This window comes from Coregonus lavaretus (assembly GCF_964263955.1).
Source record: "Coregonus lavaretus genome assembly, chromosome: 27".
Lineage (NCBI taxonomy): Eukaryota > Metazoa > Chordata > Actinopteri > Salmoniformes > Salmonidae > Coregonus > Coregonus lavaretus.
The window spans coordinates 393,328-420,892 of NC_140014.1; the positions used below are offsets into that span (position 1 = coordinate 393,328).

At 41.3% G+C, this 27,565-nt stretch overlaps 1 protein-coding gene across 2 annotated transcripts; it reads left to right on the top strand.

Annotated features, from left to right (window-relative positions):
• Positions 1 to 584: 584 nt before the first annotated feature.
• Positions 585 to 27,196, top strand: LOC311102676 (uncharacterized protein). 2 transcript variants are annotated; one of them, XM_084144038.1, is made up of 16 exons: positions 585 to 680; positions 1,102 to 1,258; positions 5,077 to 5,222; positions 5,426 to 5,519; positions 6,420 to 6,465; positions 6,555 to 6,597; positions 6,694 to 8,214; positions 10,157 to 10,218; positions 10,539 to 10,643; positions 11,098 to 11,270; positions 12,356 to 12,461; positions 21,782 to 21,943; positions 22,572 to 22,650; positions 23,561 to 23,660; positions 26,249 to 26,454; positions 26,669 to 27,196. In XM_084144038.1, the coding sequence occupies exons 2-16, from the start codon at positions 1,128 to 1,130 to the stop codon at positions 26,806 to 26,808; spliced, it is 3,114 nt and encodes a 1,037-aa protein (XP_084000164.1). In that variant the 5' UTR covers positions 585 to 680; positions 1,102 to 1,127; the 3' UTR covers positions 26,809 to 27,196. The 2 variants fall into 2 exon arrangements, with proteins under 2 accessions (XP_084000164.1, XP_084000163.1); XM_084144037.1 differs by lacking the exon at positions 585 to 680 and adding an exon at positions 897 to 955 and having other exon boundaries at positions 1,061 to 1,258.
• The last annotated feature ends 369 nt before the right edge of the window (positions 27,197 to 27,565 follow it).

Here is a 27,565-nt window from a genome sequence, read left to right on the forward strand (position 1 = left end):
CCATTCTTGAAACACACAGGAAACTGTTGATCATAAAAAAGCCAGCAGCTTTGCAGTTTTTGAAACACTCAAACTGGTGCGCTTGGCACGTACTACAACAGTCCGTTCAAAGGCACTTAAATCTTTTGTCTTGCCCTTTCACCCTCTGAATGACACACCTACACGATCCATGTCTCAGTTGTCTCAAGGCTTAAACATCCTTCTTTAACCTGTCTCCTCCTCTTTATCTACACTGATTGAAATGGATTTCACAGGTGACATCAATAAGGGATCATAGCTTTCACCTGGATTCACCTGGTCAGTCTATGGCATGGAAAGAGCAGGTGTTCTTAACGTTTGTATTCTCAGTGTATGGGATGATCATAAATAAATAATTTGTTCCACCTTCTTAGAAAAAGTCAATATATCAAGTTTCAGTATGTGAGGGTGTGTCAGAACACATGACTTGCATGTTTCCACAAGAATGAGGTGTGTCTGTCTGTACACAATTCCATTCTGCCTTGAGGTTGGGTTTTCATAAAGCAATGACAATGATTTACCCAAGCATTAAGGTGTTCACTCTGCAACAAGGCTAATCCTTTCTCAGTGTTAATGGAGAGGTTTGCTGAAATAGTTCATTAGTGAAGCCTTGATACAGAGTTGCCCATAGCTTTCATTCTGCTGGGAAACAGACTGGATAAGTAATTCATTTTCTACTTCTCCTTAGATTCTAAAATCTTGACATTATTGACAAAACATCTGTGCCCATAGTGCCCACAGCATTTTCCCCTGGACAATGGCGTTGCACTGTAAATCATTAACGGCACTCTTATTGACAAAGGACCTTTCACTGTTTACATAATTACATCATTCATTGCCAGTTCAGTCAAACATTTTGGTATATGTGTTGGAACTCAGCGGCTGCGTGCCCCCTCAATGGATTAGCTGTTTTACATTGAGATCATTTTTTGGACATGTAATGAATATATGGCATACTTTAACCTTTCATCAGTCAATGTGTTTTTCCTCTTTCCTCAAACTAGGTTAACCGGTTTGGCACCCTTTTTATTTACGTTCACAGGTGTGTGAAGACGGAAAACTAAACTTATTTTTCTCCTCAAGTGTTAAACTGACATAAACTTCATGTCATGATGAAGTCCACAAAGGATTCATTGGAGTTTCTGGACCTGAGTCATCTGTCCACAGATGAGGAATTGGCAATCCGACAGGTGCTTCAGCGAGTTGACGACCTCAGGAAGCGAGAGACTGGACGCATACGGTAATTAATTTATGGCCTTGGTGGCAGTAAATATCTTGATGTTGTTGGGTCGAATACATTCTGAGAATGAACATTCCCTATTTAATGGTAGTTAATGTTGTGCTTGTACAACAAATTGTACAATTTGCAATGACATCGCATGAGCTTTAGACATATGCTACATGACCAAAAGTATGTGGACACCTGCTTGTCGAACATCTCATTCCAAAATCATGGGCATTAATATGGAGTTGGTCCCCCCTTTGCGGTTATAACAACCTCCACTCTTCTGGAAGGCTTTCCACTGGAACATTGTTGCGGGGACTTACTTCCATTCAGCCGCAAGAGCATTAGTGAGATCGTACACTGATGTTGGGCGATTAGGCCTTGCTCGCAGTCGGCGTTCCAATTAATACCAAAGATGTTCAATGTGGTTGAAGTCAGGGCTCTGTACAGGCCAGTCAAGTTCTTCCACACCGATCTCGACAAACCATTTCTGTATGGACCTCGCTTTGTGCACGGGGGAATTGTCATGCTGACACAGGAAAGGGCTTTCGCTAAACTGTTGCCACAAAGTTGGAAGCACAGAATGGTCTAGAATGTCATTGTATGCTGTAGTGTTAAGATTTCCCTTCACTGGAACTAAGGGGCCTTGCCCGAACCATGAAAAACAGCGTCAGACTGCCAGATGTTGAAGCGTGATTCATCACTCCAGAGAACGTTTTTCCACTGCTCCAGAGTCCAATGGCGGCGAGCTTTACACCACTCCAGTCGACGCTTGCATTGCGCATGTGGATCTTAGGATGCTCGTCCATGGAAACCCATTTAAGGAAGCTCCCGACGAACAGTTCTTGTGTTGATGTTGCTTCCAGAGAAAGTTTGGAACTTGGTAGTGAGTGTTGCAATTGAGGACAGATGATTTTTGCGCAGCACGCGCTTCAGCACTCGGCCGTCCCGTTCTGTCAGCTTGTGTGGCCTACCACTTCGTGGCGGAGCCGTTGTTGCTCCTAGACGTTTCCACTTCACAATAACAGCACTTACAGTTGACCGGGGCAGCTCTAGCAGGGCAGAAATTTGACGAACTGACTTGTTGGAAAGGTGGCATCCTATGACGGTGCCACGTTGAAAGTCACTCAGCTCTTCAGTACGAGCCATTCTACTACCAATGTTTGTCTATGGAGATTGCATGGCTGTGTGTTCAGTTTTATACACCTGTCAGCAACGGGTGTGGCTGAAATAGCCGAATCCACTAATTTGAAGGGGTGTCCACATACTTTTTTATATACAGTGCATTGGGAAAGTATTCATACCACTTGACTTTTTCCACATTTTGTTACATTACAGCCTTATTCTAAAATGTATTACATAATTTTTTTCCCTCCTCAATCTACACACAATACCCCATGATGACAAAGAAAAAACAGTTTAGACATTTTTGCAAATGTTTTAAAAATAAAAAAAACTGAAATATCACATTTACATAAGTATTCAGACCCTTTACTCAGTACTTTGTTGAAGCACCTTTCGCAGCAATTACAGCCTCGAGTCTTCTTGTGTATGACGCTACAAGCATGGCACACCTGTATTTGGGGAGTTTCTCCCATTCTTCTCTGCAGATCCTCTCAAGATCAGTCAGGTTGGATGGAGAGCGTCGCTGCACAGCTATTTCATGGTCTCTCCGGAGATGTTAGATCGGGTTCAAGTCCAGGCTCTGGCTTGGCCACTCAAGGACATTCAGAGACTTGTCCTGAAGCCACTCCTGTGTTGTGTGCTTAGGGTCGTTATCCTGTTGGAAGGTGAACCTTCGCCCCAGTCTGAGGTCCTGAGCGCTCTGGAGCAGGTTTTCAGCAAGGATCTCTCTGTACTTTGCTCCGTTCATCTTTCCCTCGATCCTGACTTGTCTCCCCATCCCTGCCAATGAAAAACATCCCCACAGCATGATGCTGCCACCACCATGCTTCACCGTAGGGATAGTGGCAGGTTTCCTCCAGACGTGGCGCTTGGCATTCAGGCCAAAGGGTTCAATCTTGGTTTCATCAAACCAGAGAATCTTGTTCCTTTAGGTGCCTTTTGGCAAACTCCAAGCGGGCTGTCATGTGGCTTCCGTCTGGCCACTCTACAATAAAGGCCTGATTTAGTGGAGTGTTGCAGAGATGGTTGTCCTTCTGGAAGGTTCTCGCATCTCCAAAGAGTAACTCTGACAGAGTGACCATCAGGTTCTTGTTCACCTCCCTGACCAAGACCCTTCTCCACCAAATGCTCAGTTTGGCCGGGTGGCCAGCTCTAGGAAGAGTCTTGATGGTTCCAAACTTCATCCAGTTAAGAATGATGGAGGCCACTGTGTTCTTGGGGACCTTCAATGCTGCAGATATTTTTTGGTACCCTTCGCAAAATCTGTGCCTCGACACAATGCTGTCTCGGAGCTCTAAGGACAATTCCTTCGACCTCATGGCTTGGTTTTTGTGCTGACATGCACTGTCAACTGTGGGACCTTATACAGACAGGTGTTTGCCTTTCCAAATCATGTTCAAACAATTGAATTTACCACAGGTGGACAGCAATCAAGTTGTAGAAACATCTCAAGGATGATCAATGGAAACAGGATGCACCTGAGCTCAATTTCGAGTCTCATAGCAAAGGGTCTGAATACTTATGTAAATAAAGTATTTCTGTTTATTTATTTTGTTTAATTTGCAAAGATTTCTAAAAAGCTGTTTTTGCTTTGTCATTATGGGGTATTGATGAGTTTTTTTTAAAATATATATATATAAATAAGGCTGTAACGTAACAAAATGTGTAAAAAGTCAAGGTGTCTGAATACTTTCCGAATGCACTTTATAGTGTATCTCAATGCAGTTAAATACATTTGTGGAATTATACGCAACATATAAAGTGTTGGTCCCATGTTTCATGTGCTGAAATTAAAAGTCCCAGAAATGTTCCATACTCACACATTTGTTTACCTCCCTGTTACTGAGCATTTATCCTTTGCCAATATAATATATCCACCTGACAGGTGTGGCATATCAAGAAGCTGATTAAACAGCATGATCATTACACAGCATGATCATTGTGCTGAGGACAAGAAAAGGCGAGTTTTGTCACACAACACAATGCCACAGATGTCTCAAGTTTTGAGGGAGTGTGCAATTGGCATGCTGACTGCAGGAATGTCCACCAGAGTTGTTGCCAGAGCCTTTAATGTTAATTTATCTACCATAAGCCGCCTCCAACGTCATTTTAGAGAATTTGGCAGTACGTCCAACCGGCCTCACAACCGCAGACCATGTGTAACCCGCCAGCCCAGGACCTCCACATCCGGCTTCCTCACCTGCGAAATCATCTGAGACCAGCCACCCAGACAGCTGATGAAACCGAGGAGTATTTCTGTCTGTACTGAAGCCCTTTCGTGGGGAAAAACTCATTCTGATTGGCTGGGCCTGGCTCCCAACTGGGTGGGCCTATTCCCTCCCAGGCCCACCCATGGCTGCGCCCTGACCAGTCATGTGAAATCCATAGATTAGGACCTAATTTCTTTCTTTCAATTGACTGATTTCCTTATATGAACTGTAACTCAGTAAAATGGTTAATTGTTGCATGTTGTGTTTTATATTTTTGTTCAGTATAGATTACTTGAAATTAGTTCTCTTCATCTGTTATATTTAGCCCTTCAGACCAAATTTAAGAAGTGGTTTGAACATATAAAACATCTACAGAAGATTTACAATGCAGTATATTCATGTTAGGAGAGACCAACATTTTAGTTGGAATAGTTTACTAAAATAATCAGGCTTTTCATTTACCACTTTTCCATCTGCATTATTCTCTATTGGTGCCAGTCGTCTGCAAATCTCCATTCCTGACCCTAAAAAGCTCAAAGTCATGACCGGGGAGTGGTTCGAAGAGCTCCGGACTCGTCGCTATGGACGACAGTCGGATGTGACAGAAGTTCTCAGGTCTTCAATGAGGAGGAAGAAGACAACAGGTATAGATTTTGTACTGATTACCATTAATCAGTTAAATGATTACTCTCAATCAATTAAAGATTAATGAAAATGTTCTATATTCTGACTTCATCCCCATTGTCAGTCATCTTCCACAAGGATAAATACTGTAGTTACATTATTCATACAGACGGATGGGCTGACCGAAGATAAATATTCTGAGTGATCATTGTCTGCTTCTTAGCCTTTAGGACTAGTCCTTTCAGCGATGTCGGACAAAGAGAAAACAAAGGAGGAGAAAAGGAGAATAAGGATCCTCAAACCAAGACGTCTGAGTTGTAAGATTATTCTAAGAGTAGCCTTCAATAGATTTCTCACACATGGAATACAAACACACTTTGCAGAGGCTTAAGCATTGAACAGTGAATTGCTATCTCCTAATAGAAGAGAAAAGTGTAATGAGAGCAAACTCTTTTCCTTGCGATAAAAGCTTCCGAAGACTTCTGTGTTGGTATTACATAATTATGCTTCATGGCCTGGTTTTTCTATGCCAGAGAATAACTTTTACTGTTGCAAGGTGTTTTCAAATCAAATCAAATCCAATTGTATTTGTCACGTGCCGAAAGCAACAGGTGTAGACCTTACCGTGAAATGCTTACTTACAAGCCCTTAACCAACAATGAAGTTCAAGAAATAGAGTTAAGAAAATATTTTCTAAATAAACTAAAGTAAAAAATAAAATAAAAAGTAACACAATAAAATAACAATAACGAGGCTATATACAGGGGGTACCGGTACCGAGTCAATGTGCGGGGGTACAGGTTAGTCGAGGTAATTTGTACATGTAGGTAGGGGTAAAGTGACTATGCATAGATAATAAACAGCGAGTAGCTGTCCGGATGGCCATTAGATTTTTTAAAACTCTAAATTATTAGTTTTAGCATAGAAAGCAAGGAATTACTGTATCGGTGCACGGAACTCTATTACTGTATTGATGCATGCAACTCACTAATTCGAACACTTGACTTATCAACAATTGCATGAAGCTTTTGATGCTATTGAAGAAATACCTATTTTTCATTCATGCATTTTAATTTAGAAAAAGATACACTTTTTTTTAAAGAGTTCTGCATCTTTCATTCTTGCACTGACATATGAAGTACTGTATATGCACATTAAGTACTTATTTTCTTATTGTTTGAGTACAAATCCTTTCAATCTCTCTTTTCCATTCATAGCCAGACACCGGACACAAGTTTCCTAAACCCAGCTTTTCGTGAAAAGGTTTGTTTTATTGCATTATTATTTGAGGCAAAACTTTCTTTCACTTTAACCAAAGAGTTGATACATAATACCGCAATTGTGATCCTCAGGCTAACCAGGAACTTAACAATGAGGAAAGCACTGTGGATATTGGTGAGTATGAAACATTTAGCAGCTGTGGAAGGATCCACCTAACCCTATCCTGACAGGCCAAGCGTAAACTAAACCTGAACTGATCCTTTATTACAGACAACACCGTTGTTGATGTTCCTGAATGGAAACATCCACTCTACAGATCTCATGAGGGGCCTGCTAGTGAGGAAAAATGTACCAACCCATTTACATCTCCAAACCAAGAGATGCCATACTTTAGCACAACTGACACTGTCCACCAATCACCAGACAGGAAACCTGGACCAGAAAAGAAGACAGAATCTGCTCATATTGCCAATACCCTTCTTGAGTCTCAGCTCGGTCCTACCAACGAATTTAGTCCCGACCCTCAAACCAAACCAACAACCAAATCCCTGGACACTATTGCGGATCAGAAGTCTAGCAGAAAGCTGGTGTTTCCCCCTGAAATATACGATGAACCAGAGAAGAACAGCTCTGTTATGTATGTAGACCCCTATGTATGGACACAACCAGAGTTGAAAAGTAGCCTCATAGAGGCCGAGCCAAAAGACGTAGAGATGGCCATAGGAACGACTAAAACAATAGTGATATTGCCTAGTGTTGACACACATAATAGGTCAGAGGATAGCACCAGTGGTTTTGATGTTGAACATTCAGGGCATGAGTCTCTCACTACTCCATCTTTTGAGATCTGGGCACAGAGCAGCCGCATAAGGCCAAAGCCAAAAGAGGTTAACTTTACCTCTGGAAAGACAAATACCACAGAGACTCCACCTAGTGGTGACAGTCTGACCCGATCAGAAGATAACTTCAACAACAGGAGACCTGATGATGAAGTTTCAGAACATGAGGAGCCTCCTAGCATGCCATCTTCAGAGGTCAAGTATCAGAAGGTGCAATTTCAGCTTGAATATGAAGATATGTTGGGGCTGGAATCTGTTAGGCTAAACCAAGATGTTTCAACAGAGAGCCAAGAACTTCTAACAGACCAAAACCACAGTGAACCGCTATCATTTGAGGACACAAACTCTCTTCAGAGAAATTACCCTTTGCCTACCATTGAGGCATTCAAATGTATAGAGAAACCTCAGTACTTGCTCCAAGAGGGACCTCAGGATATACTCACCATAGACAAACATGTTCCTTTGGATGAATCATCTGTCATAAAAGAGGCCAGACCCAAGAAGGACCTAGTTTCTTCAGAAGAATATCCTCCATTTGCTGTTCATTTTCTAGATGAAGTCATCATTTCTAGCAATCTCCATACATCAAAGGAGGACACTGGTGAGGACAAAGTGAAGTTTAGAAATGATTATCTCTCAGAGACTGAAATGGTTGGGGGCATGAAACATGTAACAAAGATGGACCATAGGGTTTCTCCAAGAGATTTTGATGAAGAAAAGAAACAAGAACAGATTAATTTCCCAGAACAGATGGATGTAAAGAAGTCTACTGAATCACTAAGTAAAGCAGCAGATGGAGATGAGGTAGAGATATTTAAGGAAAGGGATACTTTAGAGTCCAAGCTGTCTCCAAATAGAGACTTTCAAAAAGTGAATCAGAAGACTGGAAAATCTCTAATTCCCACAATAGTGGTCAATTCCTCTGAATCCCCAGTGACAGATGACACTGAAGGTAAGGGGTCTCGCTATTTTGCAGTTTAAACTTTAACATGGAGCTCTCTATTATTTTTCAGTTTCACATGCCACAACATCTTGCAATGCCATTGTTAGCTGAACTAACAAGACTAAATTAAATCCTGATCTCGTGATTTCAAATCCTTTGCCTTCACAAATGTTTGTGCTTGCTATTGAAAGTAAACTCTAAGTGACTAAAATGTTAGAGAGGAGGTTCAGAATGAAAGTACTTTACAGTGTTTTCCTCGTATGCAACACAGCTTCAAGCTATGACATTTGAGGAGTATCATTACACACCTTTGTAGCCCTTCGGTAAGTATTCAGACCCCTTCCTTTTCCCCACATTTTGTTACGTTACAGCCTTATTCTAAAATTGACTAAATAAAACAATTTCCTCATCAATCTACACACAATACCCCATAATGACAAAGCGAAAACAGGTTTTGGAAATGTTTGCAAATGTATTAAAAATAAAAACAGAAATACCTTATTTACATAAGTATTCAGACCCATTGCTTTGAGACTTGAAATTGAGGTCATGTGCATCCCGTTTCCATTGATCATCCTTGAGATGTTTCTACAACTTGATTGGAGTTCACCTGTGGTAAATTCAATTGATTGGACATTATTTGGAAAGGCACACACCTGTCTGTATAAGGTCCCACAGTTGACAGTGCATGTCAGAGCAAAAACCAAGCCATGAGGTCGAAGGAATTGTCCGTAGAGCTCCGAGACAGGATTGTTTCGAGGCACAGATCTTGGGAAGGGTACCAAAAAATTTCTGCAGCATTGAAGGTCCCCCAGAACACAGTGGCCTCCATCATTCTTAACTGGAAGAAGTTTGGAACCACCAAGACTATTCCTAGAGCTGGCCGCCCGGCCAAACTGAGCAATCGGGGGAGAAGGGCCTTGGACAGGGAGGTCACCAAGAACACGATGGTCACTCTGACAGATCTCCAGAGTTCCTCTTTGGAGATGGGAGAACCTTCCAGAAGGACAACCATCTCTCTAGCACTCCACCAATCAGGCCTTTATGGTAGAGTGGCCAGACGGAATCCACTCCTCAGTAAAAGGCACATGAGAGCCCTCTTGGAGTTTGCCAAGAGGAACAGGCGTCACGTCTGGAGCGTCCCGTCTGGAGGAAACCTGGCACAACATCCCTACGTTGAAGCATGGTGGTGGCAGCATCATGCTGTGGGGATGTTTTTCAGCGGCAGAGACTGGGAGACTTATCAGGATCGAGGGAAAGATGAACGGAGCAAAGTACAGAGAGATCCTTGATGAAAACCTGCTCCAGAGCGCTCAGGACCTCAGACTGGGGCGAAGGTTCACCTTCCAGCAGGACAATGACCCTAAACACACAGCCAAGACAATACAGGAGTGGCTTGGTGACAAGTCTCTGAATGTCCTTGAGTGGCCCAGCCAGAGCCTGACTTGAACCCGATCAAACATCTCTCGAGAGACCTGAAAATAGCTGTGCAGTGATGCTCCCCATCCAACCTCACAGAGCTTGAGAGGATCTGCAGAGAAGAATCTGAGAAACTCCCCAAATACAGGTGTGCCAATCTTGTAGCGTCATACCCAAGAAGACTCGAGGCTGTAATCACTGCCAAAGGTGCTTCAACAAAGTACTGAGTAAATGGTCTGAATGCTTATGTAAATGTGATATTTCAGTTTTTTATTTGTAATAAATGTGCAAACATTTCTATAACTCTTTTGCTTTGTCATTATGGGGTATTTAATCAATGTTAGAATAAGGCTGTAACGTAACAAAATGTGGAAAAGGTCATGTGGTCTGAATATTTTCGAATGCGCTGTATCTGACACTTAGCATGTTTTCAATCAAGGAAGTTCACATGGCAATTTTGGAAGCATGGATATCACACCAAATGACAAAAGGTTGTTTTTGTCTTATGTGGGTTTTTTTCACTCTGGTTTAGAACAATCATCTGTGTCTCAGGAACCCCCTTCAGTGGTTGTTTCACCTGTGGACACCTGGGAGGTTAGATGTTAAAATACATTTCCAACAAAACAGATTAATAAATGCATTCTTAAACGGTTTATGCACATATTCTGAATAATGGCTTTCACTTGTGGGAGTTTAGTAGTCTTGATATAAACAACCAGAAAGATGGATGTTTTCACTCTTTAAAAGATGTACACGCACACACACTAACTGATGCCTTTCATTCATGGGAGGTAAGTTGTCTAAATACATAGAATGTTGCACTCTTGAAAGAATATGAACACATATATGCCCACACTGGCTGATGGCTTTCATATGTCTTCCTTGGCTTCTACTCTAACTCTAACCCTCTTCAGGATGAGGGTCTGGACTCAGACGATGACCACAGCTCTGTCTCCAGCTATGGGTCTGACTTCTCTGCTAGAAGAGGTTATGACTCCAATGCTTTGGACCTCACTGGGGTAGGACCGTTTTATGGACAGTTACCATAAAGCTACCATTTACAACAACATACTGTAGTTGCTTTGGAAGATATGGCTTGAATAGCAAGATATTTGCTGTCCCGGGAAATATATATATTTGTATTAATCTTTCTTTTTCCTTTCTCTGAACATCAAAGGTGTTATTTGTGCAAAAATACAATCATACTGTATGACATTTCAAATACTTGACACAGCTCTTGAGTTTGCAGTTCATAATTGCATCACATTTTAAATTAATGCAATGATTACTTAAAACCCATAAAAATGATTTATTTAGGCCGCCTTTTCCCCAAAAAGTTGTGAAATACTGATAGTGAGGCATAATATGGTTGTGTTTGGTAATCCTTCCATTTCCAAAATGACGCCTACAGAGTTTGCTTTGTCTCTAAATGAGTACCTTTGAAAATATCCCTCTCCTGTCCTCTTTTGTCAGCGCACTGGCAGTCTTCTGAGTGTGTACAGTGAGGCGGGGGACTTTGGGAGTGTGACTGTCCAGGGGGCAGTGGAGTTCTCGCTGAGGTACAGAAATGCAGAGGAGCTGATTGTCACAGTGGAGCAGTGTCAGGACCTGGCCTACGCCAACCCTCGCAAGCAGCGCACTAACCCGTAAGCTCAACACACCACGCACGCGTGCAAACACACACACACACACCAATTCAGACCAATATTATAGTAGTTAAATCAGGTGTTAAAGATGCACTATGCAGAAATCGCTCCGCCATTTCCTAGTTGATAAAATTCTAATTGTTCGCCTAATTTCAGTTTATGTGACAAAACAAGCAAGTATAGTGTATAATTATTGTACCATCTAATCCGCTGTGAAATATATTTTCCATAACCCAATATATTGTATTTTCAGCTGTTTGAAGCTGGTGTACAAAACCTCAAGTAAAAGACACAAAAACGAGAAATGGTGCACATGGAACAAATCTACCGCTTCTTAGACTTGCTTTCAATGAGAATTACAGATCTATAACTCACATTTTTACGTGAATTTGGATGGGTCGCCTAAAAATATTTAATTGGGCTTTCCAGAACCTACACCAGGTTTTTTAAATTATTTTTTTAATGAGCCCAATAATAAGTATTTAGTAGAGTATTGGATCAGCTTATTTTAAATATTAAGGTGTTAGAATGGGTAAGGTCCTTTAAGCTATGGTCATTACCGTGTAGAATACCAGATGACTTGTCTCCCATGGCATCAATACTATAAGTAGTTCACTATTTTACAACTTGATGTTAGATGGTTCCTCACCCTGAAAGTAGTCTATGGGCCAGGATAAACTGTAATCCATGGTTTTTTTAAACAGCCGCTACAAACTTCAGCTAACTTTAGCCACTACAACCTAACAATCAATGGAAGTGATGTGGGCATGTGAGCCTGTTATTATTTTTTTTAAATAGCCAAATCACCTTTAAGTAACATCAAACCAAATATGGAGTTGATTTTGAATTGATTTCAGGTGATTTTGACGTTATTTTTTAAAAACATGCTCACATGCCCCCATCACATCCATTGATTGTTAGCTTGTTGTGGCTGAAGTTTGTAGTGGCTGTTTTAAAGAAAACTGAACTGTGGAGTACAGTTTATTTTAGCCGATAGACTAATTTCAGGGTGAGGAACCATCTAACATGAAAATGTAAAATAGTGAACTACTCCTTTAACAGCATAACTCCTATCTCCTGTGCAGATATGTGAAGACCTACCTCCACCCTGACAAATCCCGCCATAGCAAGAAGAAGACATCCATCAAGAAACACACCATTAACCCAGTGTTTGGTGGAGAGACACTGAAAGTAGGTTTTACCATGTTGTGAGACTGATATCCACATTTGTGATGCCACACTTTTACTTTGCTACCTCGTCACAAGTTAGAAGGATATTTTTGTTTTAAATGTCTGATGTCATTGGAAAGCAAACACTCAGGATTTTTCGGTAAGACCAGACTGAACAGATACAAATGCTGATGTAACATTTTAGATACTGTTGACAGGAGTTGAAGCCAGAAAAAATCCCATGACTGAAATTTACGTTGATCTCAGACTGATTGACTTGGGCCTAGTTAACCTCCCATTTAATGAAAAATAGCCATGACCATTATGTTTTTAGGGGAAGAACATATTATATTGCAAGTTTGACCATTTCAAGTCCCCTTTTCTATTTTAAATGTAAAATAATTAATCTATCATGCTTTTACAGTAACAGTGCTTTCTGTATATTTTATTAATGACTCTTGCATGAACATGTACTTGGCAAAGGTATGCATCTCTTGGCCTATGCTTAAGTCTTTGTTTATTTTCCATTCAAATACAATTACTTTATTTACAACCAAATCTGAGTTTCCCACCCAAAGTGTGCAACTGGCACAATGGTGTGGGCTTGGGAGACTGGAATACGCTTGCTCATTTGGTGCAGAACCAGATGTTATGCGTGTGTACAGTGATATGGCCCTCCTGTAGCTCAGTTGGTAGAGCATGGCACTTGCAACACCAGGGTTGTGGGTTCGATTCCCACGGGTGGCCAGTATGAAAAATGTATGCGCTCACTAACTGTAAGTCGCTCTGGATAAGAGTGTCTGCTAAATGACTAAAATGTAAAAAGAATATGAGAATATCCCCCATAGTTAGGGTCCTGCATTTCTTTTCTACCCCACATTTCGATCATACCACCTCAAGGGGCCAATATAGCACCTTCTCACGTTATGTGTGAATTAATTGTCACGCGTGCATACCATAATCATCTGGTATTATCAAATTAGTCCAAAATAAGTTCCATTATTAAGTTAATTCACTTCAAATTAAATGTCTGCTGACACTCACAGCTCGGTTGTCATCAGCAGCCTATGCTTTAATACACCAACATATAAGGCTCAGGACATTATCAACATAAATATTTAATTACTTATTCATTGTGTGTTTTAGAAAACAATAATTGCTAGGGAAGAATAACTTTTTTTTGTTTCGTTTGACTCTACTTGTTCAAGTCCGACTTCTTTCTAAATGAGTTGGGTAGCACATCTAGCCAGGTTTTTAATCACTAAAATACTGTTTAACTAAATGTTTCACCATGACCCTTCATCTAGTCCTCTAAGTAGGGGTAATAACATTGTAAAACAACAAAACAAAAAAACACTACTCTATACTTGACCTTTGTGCTAGAGTCAAATGGTATTCTGTGAAGGAAAGGTCTAACCATGAATCTCACAATGATATAAGTATGTTTTCCCTGTGATGTTCAGAGGCAGAGTGACAGTGATCTGAAGTTTGGCTAACAATGAGATATAAAAGTAATTTAATGCAATCATTTGATTGATTTTATAACTTTGGTACATGTATCAAACATTTGGCTCTAAAATGTAACAGTTGGATCTATCAACTCAGCAAAAATAATAATAGGACATCCTCAGCTAATGGAAATACATTTTGATGTACTTACTGTACTTACTGTACAGGGACAAATTGACACAGAATATCATCAGTGTATAGCCTTTAGGAATGTAAGGGTAGGACTCAGCAACTTTTATACCCGTTGAGATGCTGTGTGCGAGCAGCGTCTTCGAGCATCACTTTGTCCCGTGCATTAATAAATACGTGACAATAGACTAAACTTAATCCATTAATTTGTCTTCTATTATTTCACAGGCAAATTAACACAAAATATAGCATACAGTGCTTGGTGGTTGAAAAAGTAGCCAAAACAGTTGCTTAAATCATTCATTCAAAACATATTTTATTTTGCATCGTGTGTGTATTGGTCCAGTTCTGCATTACATTGTTTGATGAAACCATCCCACTGGGCACATATTGGTTGAATCAACAATGTTTCCATGCCATTTCAATTAAATTACGTTTAACCAACAAGGAATAGATGTTGAATTGACGTCTGTGCCCAGTGGGAGGCCAGGGATAGAAGATAACGGCAGGGTGCTTTTGGGGTGTTCACATGCTATCGGTTATCAGAAGTTTGGAGTTCCGACTGAGAAGTTTCACTTGAACCACCCCCCAAATCATAATTAGAAGTGGGAAACTCAGAGAAAATGTTGTTACCTGAATTTCCGAGTTGTGACGTTTTACCTTTTCAACCAAAAGATGATGACAAATCCAATGTAAGCTACAGTGAGGGAAAAAAAGTATTTGATCCCCTGCTGATTTTGTACGTTTTCCCACCGAAAAAGAAATGATCAGTCTATAATTGTAATGGTAGGTTTATTTGAACTGTGAGAGACAGAATAACAACAACAAAATACAGAAAAACGCATGTCAAAAATATTATAAATTGATTTGTATTTTAATGAGGGAAATAAGTATTTTACCCCCTCTCAATCAGAAAGATTTCTGGCTCCCAGGTGTCTTTTATACAGGGAATGAGCTGTGATTACCTGTATAAAAGACACCTGTCCACAGAAGCAATCAATCAATCAAATTCCAAACTCTCCACCATGGCCAAGACCAAAGAGTTCTCCAAGGATGTCAGGGACAAGATTGTAGACCTACACAAGCCTGGAATGGGCTACAAGACCATCGCCAAACAGCTTGGTGAGAAGGTGACAACAGTTGGTGCGATTATTCGCAAATGGAAGAAATACAAAATAACTGTCAATCTCCCTCGGCCTGGGGCTCCATGCAAGATCTCACCTCGTGGAGTTGCATTGATCATGAGAACGGTGAGGAATCAGCCCAGAACTACACAGGAGGATCTTGTCAATGATCTCAAGGCAGCTGGGACCATAGTCACCAAGAAAACAATTGGTAACACACTATGCTGTGAAGGACTGAAATCCTGCTGCGCCCGTAAGGTCCCCCTGCTCAAGAAAGCACATATACAGAACCGTCTGAAGTTTGCCAATGAACATCTGAATGATTCAGAGGAGACCTGGGTGAAAGTGTTGTGGTCAGATGAGACCAAAATTGAGCTCTTTGGCATCAACTCAACTCGCCGTGTTTGGAGGAGGAGGAATGCTGCCTATGACCCCAAGAACACCATCCCCACCGTCAAACATGGAGGTGGAAACATTATGCTTTGGGGGTGTTTTTCTGCTAAGGGGACAGGACAACTTCACCGCATCAAAGGGACGATGGACGGGGCCATGTACCATCAAATCTTGGGTGAGAACCTCCTTCCCTCAGCCAGGGCATTGAAATTGGGTCGTGGATGGGTATTCCAGCATGACAATGACCTAAAACACACGGCCAAGGCAACAAAGGAGTGGCTCAAGAAGAAGCACATTAAGGTCCTGGAGTGGCCTAGCCAGTCTCCAGACCTTAATCCCATAGAAATCTGTGGAGGGAGCTGAAGGTTCGAGTTGCCAAATGTCAGCCTCGAAACCTTAATGACTTGGAGAAGATCTTTAAAGAGTAGTGGAACAAAATCCCTCCTGAGATGTGTGCAAACCTGGTGGCCAACTACAAGAAACGTCTGACCTCTGTGATTGCCAACAAGGGTTTTGCCACCAAGTACTAAGTCATGTTTTGCAGAGGGGTCAAATACTTATTTCCCTCATTCAAATGCAAATCAATTCATAAAATTTTTGACATGCTTTTTTTCTGAATTTTGTTGTTGTTATTCTGTCTCTCACTGTTCAAATAAACCTACCATTAAAATTATAGACTGATCATGTCTTTGTCAGTGGGCAAACGTACAAAATCAGCATGGGATCAAATACTTTTTTCCCTCACTGTATATCTACAACACAAAATGTAAAGTACCACCATATAACAACATTACAATGTACATTTGTGAGCATATGCATGTGTCTGTACCGTATGCATGTGTGTGTGTGTGTGTGTGTGTGTGTCTCTTCACAGTCCCTGCTGTTCCATGAGGTAGATTTTGATCTGTTTTTTAAAATCTGGTTCTACTGCTTGCATCAGTTACCTGATGTGGAATAGAGTTGTGGTCCTCTGTAGCTCAATTGGTAGAGCATGGCGCTTGTAACGCCAGGGTAGTGGGTTCGATCCCCAGGACCACCCATACGTAAAAATGTATGCACACATGACTGTAAGTCGCTTTGGATAAAAGCGTCTGCTAAATGGCATATTATTATTATTATTATTATTATTATTATTATTATTATTATTTATAGAGTTCCATGTAGTCATGGCTCTATGTAGTACTGTGCGCCTCCCATAGTCTGTTCTGGACTTGGGGATTATGAAGAGACCTCTGGTGGCATGTCTTGTGGGATATGCATGGGTGTCCGAGCTGTGTGCTAGTGACAGCTCAGTGCATTCAGCTTGTCAACACCTCTTACAAAAACAAGTAGTGGTGAAGTCAATCTCTCTTCCACTTTGAGCCATGAGATATTGACATAAAGATCATTCATGTTAGCTCCCCATGTGCATTTAAGGGCCAGCCGTGCTGCCCTGTTCTGAGCCAATTGTTATTTTCCTAAGTGCCTCTTTGTGGCACCTGAACACATGACTGAACAGTAGTCCAGGTGACAAAACCAATGCCTGTAGGACCTGCCTTGTTGATAGTGTTGTTAAGAAGGCAGAGCAGCCCTTTATTATGGACATACTTCCCCCCATCTAGGTACTGTTGTAATATGTTTTGACCATGACAGTTTACAATCCAGGGTTACTCCAAGCCATTTAGTCACCTCAACTTGCTCAATTTCCACACAATGTACCACAAGATTCAGGGTTTAGTGAATGATTTGTCCCAAATTAGCTTTTTAAATAGTTAAGACTAACTTATTCCTTGCCACCCATTCTGAAATGAACTGCAGCTCTTTGTTAAATGTTGCAGTAATTTCAGTGGCTGTAGTAGCTGACGTGTATAGTGTTGAGTCATCCGTTTACATAGACACACTGGCTTTACACAAAGGCATGTTGTTAATAAAGATTGAAAAAAGTAAGGGGCCTAGACAGCTGCCCTGGGGAATTCCTGATTCTACCTGGATTATGTTGGAGAGGCATCCATTAAAGAACCCACGCTGTGTTCTGTTAGACAGGTAACTCTTTATCCACAACATAGCAGGGGGTGTAAAGCCATAACACATACGTTTTACCAGCAGCAGACCACCCTCTGTAGCACCTTGCGGTCGAATGCAGAGCAGTTGCCATACCAGGCGGTGATGCAACTAGTCAGGATGCTCTCAATGGTGCAGCTGTAGAATTTTTTAGGATCTGAGGACCCATGCCAAATCTTTGATCTATCAGTCTCCTGATAGGGTATAGGCGTTGTCGTGCCCTCTTCACGACTGTCTTGGTTTGTTTGGACCATGATAGCTCCACTACAACCCCGTCGATGAGAATGAGGGTGTGCTCGGCTCTCCTTTTCCTGTTGTTTGCGATCATCTCTTTGTCTTTATCACGTTGAGGGAGAGGTTGTTGTCCTGTTACCACACTGCCAGGTCTCTGACCTCCTCCCTATAGGCTGTCTCATCATTGTCGGTGATCAGGCCTACCACCATTGAGTCGGAAAACTTAATGATGGTGTTGGAGTTGTGTTTGGCCATGCAGTCGTGGGTGAACAGGGAGTACAGGAGGGGACTAAGCACACGCTCCTGAGGGGCCACCGTGTTAAGGATCAGCGTGACAGATGTGTTGTTGCCTACCCTTACCACCTGGGGGCGGCCCGTCAGGAAGTCCAGGATCCAGTTGCAGAGGGAGGTGTTTGGTCCCAGGGTCCTTAGCTTAGTGATGAGCTTTGAGGGCACAATGGTGTTGAATGCTGAAATGTAGTCAATGAACAGCATTCTCACGTAGGTGTTCCTATGTCCAGGTGGGAAAGGGCAGTGTGGCGCGCAATACAGATTGTGTCATCTGTGGATCTGTTGGGGCGGTATGCGAATTGGAGTGGGTCTAGGGTTTCTGGGATGATGGTGTTAATGTGAGCCATGACCAGCCATTCAAAGCACTTCATGGCTACAGATGTGAGTGCTACGGGTCGGTAGTCATTTAGGCAGGTCAACTTGGTGTTCTTGGGCACAGGGACTATAATGGTCTGCTTGAAACATGTAGGTATTACAGACTCGGTCAGGGACAGGTTGAAAATGTCACTGAAGATTCTTGACAGTTGGTCAACGCATGCTCTGAGCACACGTCCTGGTAACCGTCTGGCCCTGCGGCCTTGTGAATGTTGACCTGTTTAAAGGTCTTACTCACATTGGCTATGGAGAGCGTGATCACGCAGTCGTCCAGAACAGCTGGTGCTCTCATGCATGCTTCAGTGTTGCTTGCCTCGAAACGCTCATAGAAGTCATTTAGCTTGTCTGGTAGGCTCGTGTCACTGGACAGCTCACAGCTGGACTTCCCTTTGTCGTCCGTAATAATTTGCAAGCCCTGTCACAACCGACGAGCGTAAATCTTAGTCCTGTATTGATGCTTTGCCTGTTTGATTTATCGTCGGAGTGCATAGGGGGATTTCTTATAAGCATCCGGGTTAGAGTCCTGCTCCTTGAAAGCGGCAGCTCTACCTTTTAGCTCAGTGCGAATGTTGCCTGTAATCCATGGCTTCTGGTTGGGGTATGTACGTACAGTCACTGTGGGGACGACGTCATCGATGCACTTATTGATGAAGCGGTGACTGATGTGGTATACTCCTCAATGCCATCGGATGAATCCCAGAACATATTTCAGTCTGTGCTAGCAAAACGGTCCTGTAGATTAGCATCTGCATCATCTGACCACTTCCGTATTGAGCGAGTCACTGGTGCTTCCTGCTTTAGTTTTTGCTTGTAAGCAGGAATCAGGAGGATATAATTATGGTCAGATTTGCCAAATGGAGGGCGAGGGAAAGCTTTGTACGTGTCTCTGTGTGTGGAGTAAACATGGTCCAGAGTTATTTTTTCCTTTGGTTGCACATGTGACATGCTGGTAGAAATGAGGTAAAACGGATGTAAGTTTTCCTGCATTAAAGTCCCCGGCGAGTAGGAGTGCCGCCTCTGGATAAGCATTTTCTTGTTTTCTTATGGCCTTATACAGCTCATTGAGTGTGGTCTTAGTGCCAGCATCGTTTTGTGGTGGTAAATAGACAGCCACGAAAAACATAGATTAAAACTCTCTTGGTAAATAGTGTTGTGTACAGCTTGTCATGAGATACTCTACCTCAGGCGAGCAAAACCTTGAGACTTCTTTAATATCAGATTTCACGCACCAGCTGTTATTGACAAATAGACACAGACCACCACCCCTTGTCTTACCAGAGCTAGCTGTTCTGTCTTGCCGACGCACGGAAAGCCCAGCCAACTGTATATTATCCATGTTGTTCAACCACGACTCGGTGAAACATAATATATTACAGTTTCTAATGTCCCGTTGGTAGGATAGTCTCGAACAGAGCTCATCCATTTTATTCTCAAATGATTGCATGTTGGCCAATAGGACAGATGGTAGAGGTGGGTTACCCACTCGCCGATGAATTCTCACAAGGCACGAGAATCTGCGTCCCCTGTATCCACAACTCATCTACATGCGAATGACGGGGATTTGGGCCTGGTCCGGTGTCAGCAGTAAATCCTTTGCGTCCGACTCACACAACCAGTTCACATACCAGAAAGGGTTTTAAATAATCAACAGCCTCTGCATATTTTGGCTCATGGCCACTTTTTTAACCAACAGAGATGCTAAGAGAGCATGATGCCATAAGTGAAGATCTTACATAAATAGCCACTCCTCCCCCCTTTTTTGGCTATCACATCTGAAAATGTTGAAGTCCGCAATAGCAATGTCCTTATCCATAATCAAATTATTCAGCCAGGTCTCTGAGATAACCAGAACGTCAATAGCTAATCAAAACCACTAGATGGAAGTAGATTACTTTAATATAGTGTGACCAGTGTATTCCTATCATTGCTGTTGCCATCTAGTGGGATTGATTCGGTATTGACACCTGTTTGGTCACCGACACTAACCAGGTTTCCATCCAATGCTTTTGTGCGAGTAAAGTACTGTACATATCGGATAAAAGATGTCATGACAGTTCTGATGGAAACAGGACATTTGTCTGTAAACTTTCCCAATGTCAACAAAGCAAAATACGCTGGGATCTTTTGTGTCTGTAAAATTAATTATGCAAGAAATGTCGGTGGAAACGCTTTTATGCGCAAATATTTATATAGTAACCATCATATCTAAATAAAATTGGAATCACTCTATAACATGTTGTGTCGTCCTCCCACCACGACTAGTTGGGAAAACATGCTGTTTATCAGGCTTCAGATTAAGTAAGTTATGATGAACTTCATAGGGTGGTGAAAGTGCAAGGTGATGAGCTCAATTGATGCTCCTTTCCAATACATACAGAGGGTCTTATTCTGGTGACATGATCATCGATGCTTGGCTGCTGATTGACAAATAGAAATAATCTTGCTCTTTTGTCCATAACAATCTCATCATGTAGGCTGGCCGACCCGCACTCTATTTGCAAGCTGTTGGCTAGAGTGCACTTGCCAATACTAGAGTGGGTACACTCGCCATATAACACAATTTTTTTGGTGAGAAAACCGTCAGTAGAGTTAAAAATTCGATAGAAACCCATTTAACTTGCATTTTTTATTTGGTACATTTCACCGCAAAAAGTATTCACATGAAAATCTGTAGCCAATTGGATGGAAACCTAGCTAGTAACAGATCATTTTTATTGTACTCTAATGCTGCATTCATAACTAGTGGGAAACTCTGAAAATACTACTTGTAAACTGGGAGCAACGAGTTTTGTGCATTTACATGCTTTGAGCTAATTGAGAACGCAGATTGGCTAATGGCAAACAAGCTGCGTCAACCATAAACTAAAAGCACAGCTATTAGGCTCGTGAACAAATTATAGTGTTCAAAAACCATGCAATAGATTGATTTTGATAATGTTTGTTGTTGCATTTAAGTGCCGAAAATGCTGTTACCAAGTTTATTTCCTTAGTAGTTGAGTTCATCATGTGCTAGAAGTCGGATCTCAGGGATGACGAGTTTCCCACTAGTAATTACGAGTTGGACGGGCGTTCAAGTTGATTTTTTCCCTATCATATCCTCGTATTTACGAATTTACAAGATGTTATGAATGCATCTTATCCTCTTAACACTGGAACTCTCCCCTAAAAAGCAAACATGATTAACAATTAACAATATTTTCTTTCATTTTTTTGTGTAATACTGTTTTTTTGTATTCCCCTTGCCAGTACAAGATGAAGATGGATGATCTGAAAGGCAGGACACTGAACCTTTCTGTGTGGCACAATGACTCCAGAGGAAGAAATGTCTTTCTGGGGCAGGTAGACATTGACCTGAAGACCTGGGACTGGGGGCATGAGACCCTTACCTGGTACAACCTACAGCCCAAGGTAAATAGCATTTACTGTATACAAGTTGTGGAAATTATCCAGAAAGAAACACCACAAGGTAGCTTGGTACATTGCCTACCAGGCGTTGAAGTCAATCCCATTTTTAATGCCATCTTTTCAGGTGGATTTTAAATTAAATGAATGACAAAATGCACCATTATTTTCAAAGATGATTATTTTCAGTTAAATCTCAATTCACTTTCTGAATTGCTTGAACAGCCTGCTTAGTTGACCCAACACTGACTTGAGCAGATCTTTGGTAAGGAGGAGTTTCTTGGAAATAAACCACAACACAAATATTATTGCAGATCATGTGTTAAAACCCAGCTGGACACAACCTCTCCCTCCCTTCCCAACATCGGCCCTGATATAGAGATGAAATGCTATGTGCAATAAGAGATGAGCTCATACTTTATTGATCCCCAAGGATAGATTAGTTTGTCGACCTGACACACCCACAATACAAACATAAAATTGTCACAAAACATTAAGAACAACTATTTGATATAATGTATGTTTTGGAAATGCTTTGGAAACAAAAAGCAGTAAAAGCAACACTCCTTTAAAACTTTTGCAAATTATAAATGCCTGTGTGTTGAGTCATCAAGCCACTTGTTTTTATTTGCAGAATCGTGGCGTTCAGGAGTCTCCTGAATATCATGGACTGTTGACAGTAGCACTGAAATATATTCCCCCTGGCTCAACAGGTACTAATATGATATGCCTGTCTCTTTTGTACATGCGATAGTATTATGTTATGATAGAAATATAGTGACAACTAATACATGTTAAACTCACTTTACTGACTCAAAACATAATATATATATTACCTACCTCCGAGGGGCAGGTAGCCTAAACACGCATAGGCAAAGATTTTCAGATTGCAGGAATAAGTTGATGAGTGACAGTGAGGGCTTTGCATAGGCGCTTTGTTGCGTTTTGTTTGCATGTGCGCTTTGTTGCGTTTTATTTGCGGGACTAGAAAAAAATACAGAGGATGGGGAGAGAGATTTTTAATTAGGTTGAGAATAATTTATTAACTTTTTCAATGCTAAGGATTCTATAGGCCTAGTTATCATGTTTCACATTGGATTTATTAGCTACAAAAAGGTAAGAGGTGTTTTGAATTCTGGTGCCACTCTGCACACAAGCTTGTTAGCTTGCTAGCTCAAAGGACATTCAAAGTTCCTCCATAGAAGCTGCTCCTCCTAGGTGTAATTCTGTGGACCTAATTCATATAATGCATTTCATAACACAATGCCCAGCACTTCAAGCGTCCTCCTCAACCCTCTCTTGCTCTCTCCCCACCTGCAAAAATGTAGTCGCATCTTGCACCATAGGATACACATCAATAAATGTTGATTTCACAGGTTAAAAAATAAACAGAAAGGAACAACATAAACCAGTACTTTTTTGGGGTTCAAACCGGTCGAAACAGTGGAACGAAACAAAAAAAAGTGTTTCTGTTCAGAACAAACCGATTGAAAATACTTTAGGTTCCAACCACTGAAAAATACTAGATTAGTCAATAGTCATGTAGTGCATATTGAAAGACGTGGGACACTGAATTAGCTCTCTGATCATCAATATTGGATATTGTGCCTCCTCTTACTGCAGGTGGTGCCAGGCTTAACTCAGGGGAGGTCCATGTGTGGCTGAAGGAGGCCAGAGAGCTGCGTAAGCTAAAGCCTCAGGGTGTCGACTCCTTTGTGAAGTGGTGAGCAGAAGACAGGTTTAATAGAATGACCTTTGAGGCATAACATCCCGAATGTCAGCTTGTGTGCGTTTGTGTTTGTTTGTGTGGCTCTTCATATTTTGTCTCAATTCATACTTTAAATGTAATTTAAAATGTATTTAACCTTTATTTTGACAGGGAGACATGCTGAGACCAATGGCTCTTTTGCAGATTAGCCCTGTAATTACAAAAATATACACATCAATACAATGTGAAAAGCAATAGAGATACAAAACACAATCATAGAAAACAAATACATTCTTCAGGAAAATGTTTCTCAATCAGCCGTCTGAATTGTCCTAGAGGCACCAAATCATCACATTTTAGAGAGTTTTGGAGATTATTCCACATGTAAGGTGCAAAAAAACTAAAATCTGATTGACCTAATAGTAGAAAGCAGATCATTCAATCGACATTCCTACCGGTCCTAGACTATGGCGACATCATCCATATGAATGCAGCTGCCACTTCACTAAAGCCATTAGATGCGGTTAACCATAGTGCACTACGTTTTATTATGGGTGACAGGTTTAGTACACATCACTGCATTCTCTACCAGAAAGTAGGCTGGCCCTCTTTGATGTCACGTAGCTCCATACATTGCTAACTTTTTATTTATAAAGCTATTTTTCAAAAACTCCCACTGTACTCAACATCATTGTTAATCTTTAGACGTACAGTGGGGAAAAAAATTATTTAGTCAGACACCAATTGTGCAAGTTCTCCCACTTAAAAAGATGAGAGGCCTGTAATTTTCATCATAGGTACACGTCAACTATGACAGACAAATTGAGGAAAAAAACTCCAGAAAATCACATTGTAGGATTTTTAATGAATTTATTTGCAAATTATGGTGGAAAATAAGTATTTTGTCAATAACAAAAGTTTCTCAATACTTTATTATTTACCCTTTGTTGGCAATGCCACAGGTCAAACGTTTTCTGTAAGTCTTTCACAAGGTTTTCACACACTGTTGCTAGTATTTTGGCCCATTCCTCCATGCAGATCTCCTCTAGAGCAGTGATGTTTTGGGGCTGTCGCTGGGCAACACAGACTTTCAACTCCCTCCAAAGATTTTCTTTGGGGTTGAGATCTGGAGACTGGCTAGGCCAGTCCAGGACCTTGAAATGCTTCTTACGAAGCCACTCCGGGCGGTGTGTTTGGGATCATTGTCATGCTGAAAGACCCAGCCACGTTAAATCTTCAATGCCCTTGCTGATGGAAGGAGGAATTCACTCAAAATCTTACGATACATGGCCCCATTCATTCTTTCCTTTACACGGATCAGTCGTCCTGGTCCCTTTGCAGAAAAACAGCCCCAAAGCATTATGTTTCCACCCCCATGCTTCACAGTAGGTATAGTGTTCTTTGGATGCAACTCAGCATTCTTTGTCCTCCAAACACGACGAGTTGAGTTTTTACCAAAAAGTCATATTTTGGTTTCATCTGACCATATGACATTCTCCCAATCCTCTTCTGGATCATCTAAATGCACTCTAGCAAACTTCAGACGGGCCTGGACATGTACTGGCTTAAGCAGGGGGACACGTCTGGCACTGCAGGATTTGAGTCCCTGGCGGCGTAGTGTGTTACTGATGGTAGGCTTTGTTACTTTGGTCCCAGCTCTCTGCAGGTCATTCACTAGGTCCCCCCGTGTGGTTCTGGGATTTTTGCTCACCGTTCTTGTGATCATTTTGACCCCACGGGGTGAGATCTTGCGTGGAGCCCCAGATCGAGGGAGATTATCAGTGGTCTTGTATGTCTTCCATTTCCTAATAATTGCTCCCACAGTTGATTACTTCAAACCAAGCTGCTTACCTATTGCAGATTCAGTCTTCCCAGCCTGGTGCAGGTCTACAATTTTGTTTCTGGTGTCCTTTGACAGCTCTTTGGTCTTGGCCATAGTGGAGTTTGGAGTGTGACTGTTTGAGGTTGTGGACAGGTGTCTTTTATACTGATAACAAGTTCAAACAGGTGCCATTAATACAGGTAACGAGTGGAGGACAGAGGAGCCTCTTAAAGTAGAAGTTACAGGTCTGTGAGAGCCAGAAATCTTGCTTGTTTGTAGGTGACCAAATACTTATTTTCCACCATAATTTGCAAATAAATTCATAAAAAATCCTACAATGTGATTTTCTGGAAAAAAAATGCTCAATTTGTCTGTCATAGTTGACATGTACCTATGATGAAAATTACAGGCCTCTCTCATCTTTTTAAGTGGGAGAACTTGCACAATTGGTGGCTGACTAAATACTTTTTTCCCCCACTGTATGAGGGATGGCTAACCCTGGAAATTCCTTCGTTCCCTACAGTTAGTAAGCGAGAGTCATTTTTTTCTCAGCTTCTTAACGAACTCATCAATATGTTCTTCTTTTTATGATATCTTATCTATCCAGATGCACAGATATTTGCAAGCAGGGACACGTTCAAGTGGGCACCATTCAAAGAACATATGCTTAAGTCATTAGCGTCATTTTTATGCGCTATAGAAAACAACACATACTTAGTTTATAATATATAAAAAAACTTGTTTAAGGTCAATAAAGGTTTGATAGCATTTTCTCTGTCAGTTACATGTTGCCTGACACAAGCAAGAAGAGTCGTCAGAAGACGCGGGTGGTGAAGAAGAGCCAAGAGCCTGTGTATAACCACGCCATGGTGTACGACGGATTCCGTGCCGGCGAGGTCAGAGAGGCTTGCTGCGAGCTGACTGTGTGGGACCACAACAAACTCTCCAATCAGTTCCTGGGAGGGGTACGCCTCAGTCTGGGCACAGGTGATTGTTAAACACCATTTTGTCATGATGTGTGCTTTACTCATGCTTGACAAATGTCTGTGATAGTAGTTTTGGCAATTAGTTATAAAATGTAATCAATTTCCTTGGCTGCAGCACTGAACACATAGTTAAAAACTGAAAACATAAAGAATGAGATGCTACCTTAGTTCATCCTTGTTTTCATGCAATGCCTTACTTTTCTGTTTGATTCCAGGACAAAGCTATGGCAAAAAGGTGGACTGGATGGAATCTGTCAATGAGGAAATTCAACTTTGGGAAAAGATGCTATCAAGTCCAGATGGTTGGGTGGAGGGTGAGATCCCTCTTCGTTCTTCTATGACCCCCAGGAAATAGAGTGAATCAGTGCGGGAGCGCAGTGGTATTGCTGCAGTCTAACATGCACATATTTCCATGAGCGACACTTTCCAACTTTCTCCCCTCTTCAACTGTACCCCATAATTTGAAATTCTAACGTTTCTGAATAAAGGAAAACAAATATATAAGGAGGATGAGGTTCGATAAAATGTAATTACTGCTCAGAACCTTTTTCTTGTGATAGAGATTTTTTCTTGGGGTGTAAAGTGTAAAATTAATCAAATTATAAAGAATTAGAATTGCAATGCATGATTTTTCTGTGTATTTTTTAGTCACCAATGCTTTACTTATATCTTGTCATTTCCCAGGGAGTTTGTCTGTATTAAAATTGTCTAAGTACAAAAATAAAGTTATGTTTGTAAAATGGTCACAAGCTTTATTTGTACTGCGTAATACATTATGGTTAAAATCTAGTGCTGACTGACCTAATGTGGGACAAGGACAGAATTGTGCTGAGCTTACACAGAACATTGTGAAACAGAATCTGGGACTAGGATGAATATTTTTGGATGACAGAAAGGATAAAATATCAACTGGATAACAAAGCACAATACCACAAGGATGACGCAAGTGAAGTTTAGTCTAGTGCTGTAGGTTGGTTATCTTTGAATGCAGCAGGTAATCATTATTAAAGTAATTACTTAATGTATTGAGTTTATTTACCAATTCTGGTGTCCATTTGACTAATGGTTTATGTTAAGCACTTAACGCCAAGGTAGTGGTTTCGATCCCCGGG

Coding starts and splice junctions, on each gene's coding strand:
- LOC311102676 (XM_084144038.1), top strand. CDS start 1,128: ATGATGAAGTCCACAAAGGATTCATTGGAGTTTCTGGACCTGAGTCAT. Junction 5,223..5,425: donor GAGGAGGAAGAAGACAACAG/GTATAGATTTTG, acceptor TCTGCTTCTTAG/CCTTTAGGACTAGTCCTTTC. Junction 5,520..6,419: donor CAAACCAAGACGTCTGAGTT/GTAAGATTATTC, acceptor TTCCATTCATAG/CCAGACACCGGACACAAGTT.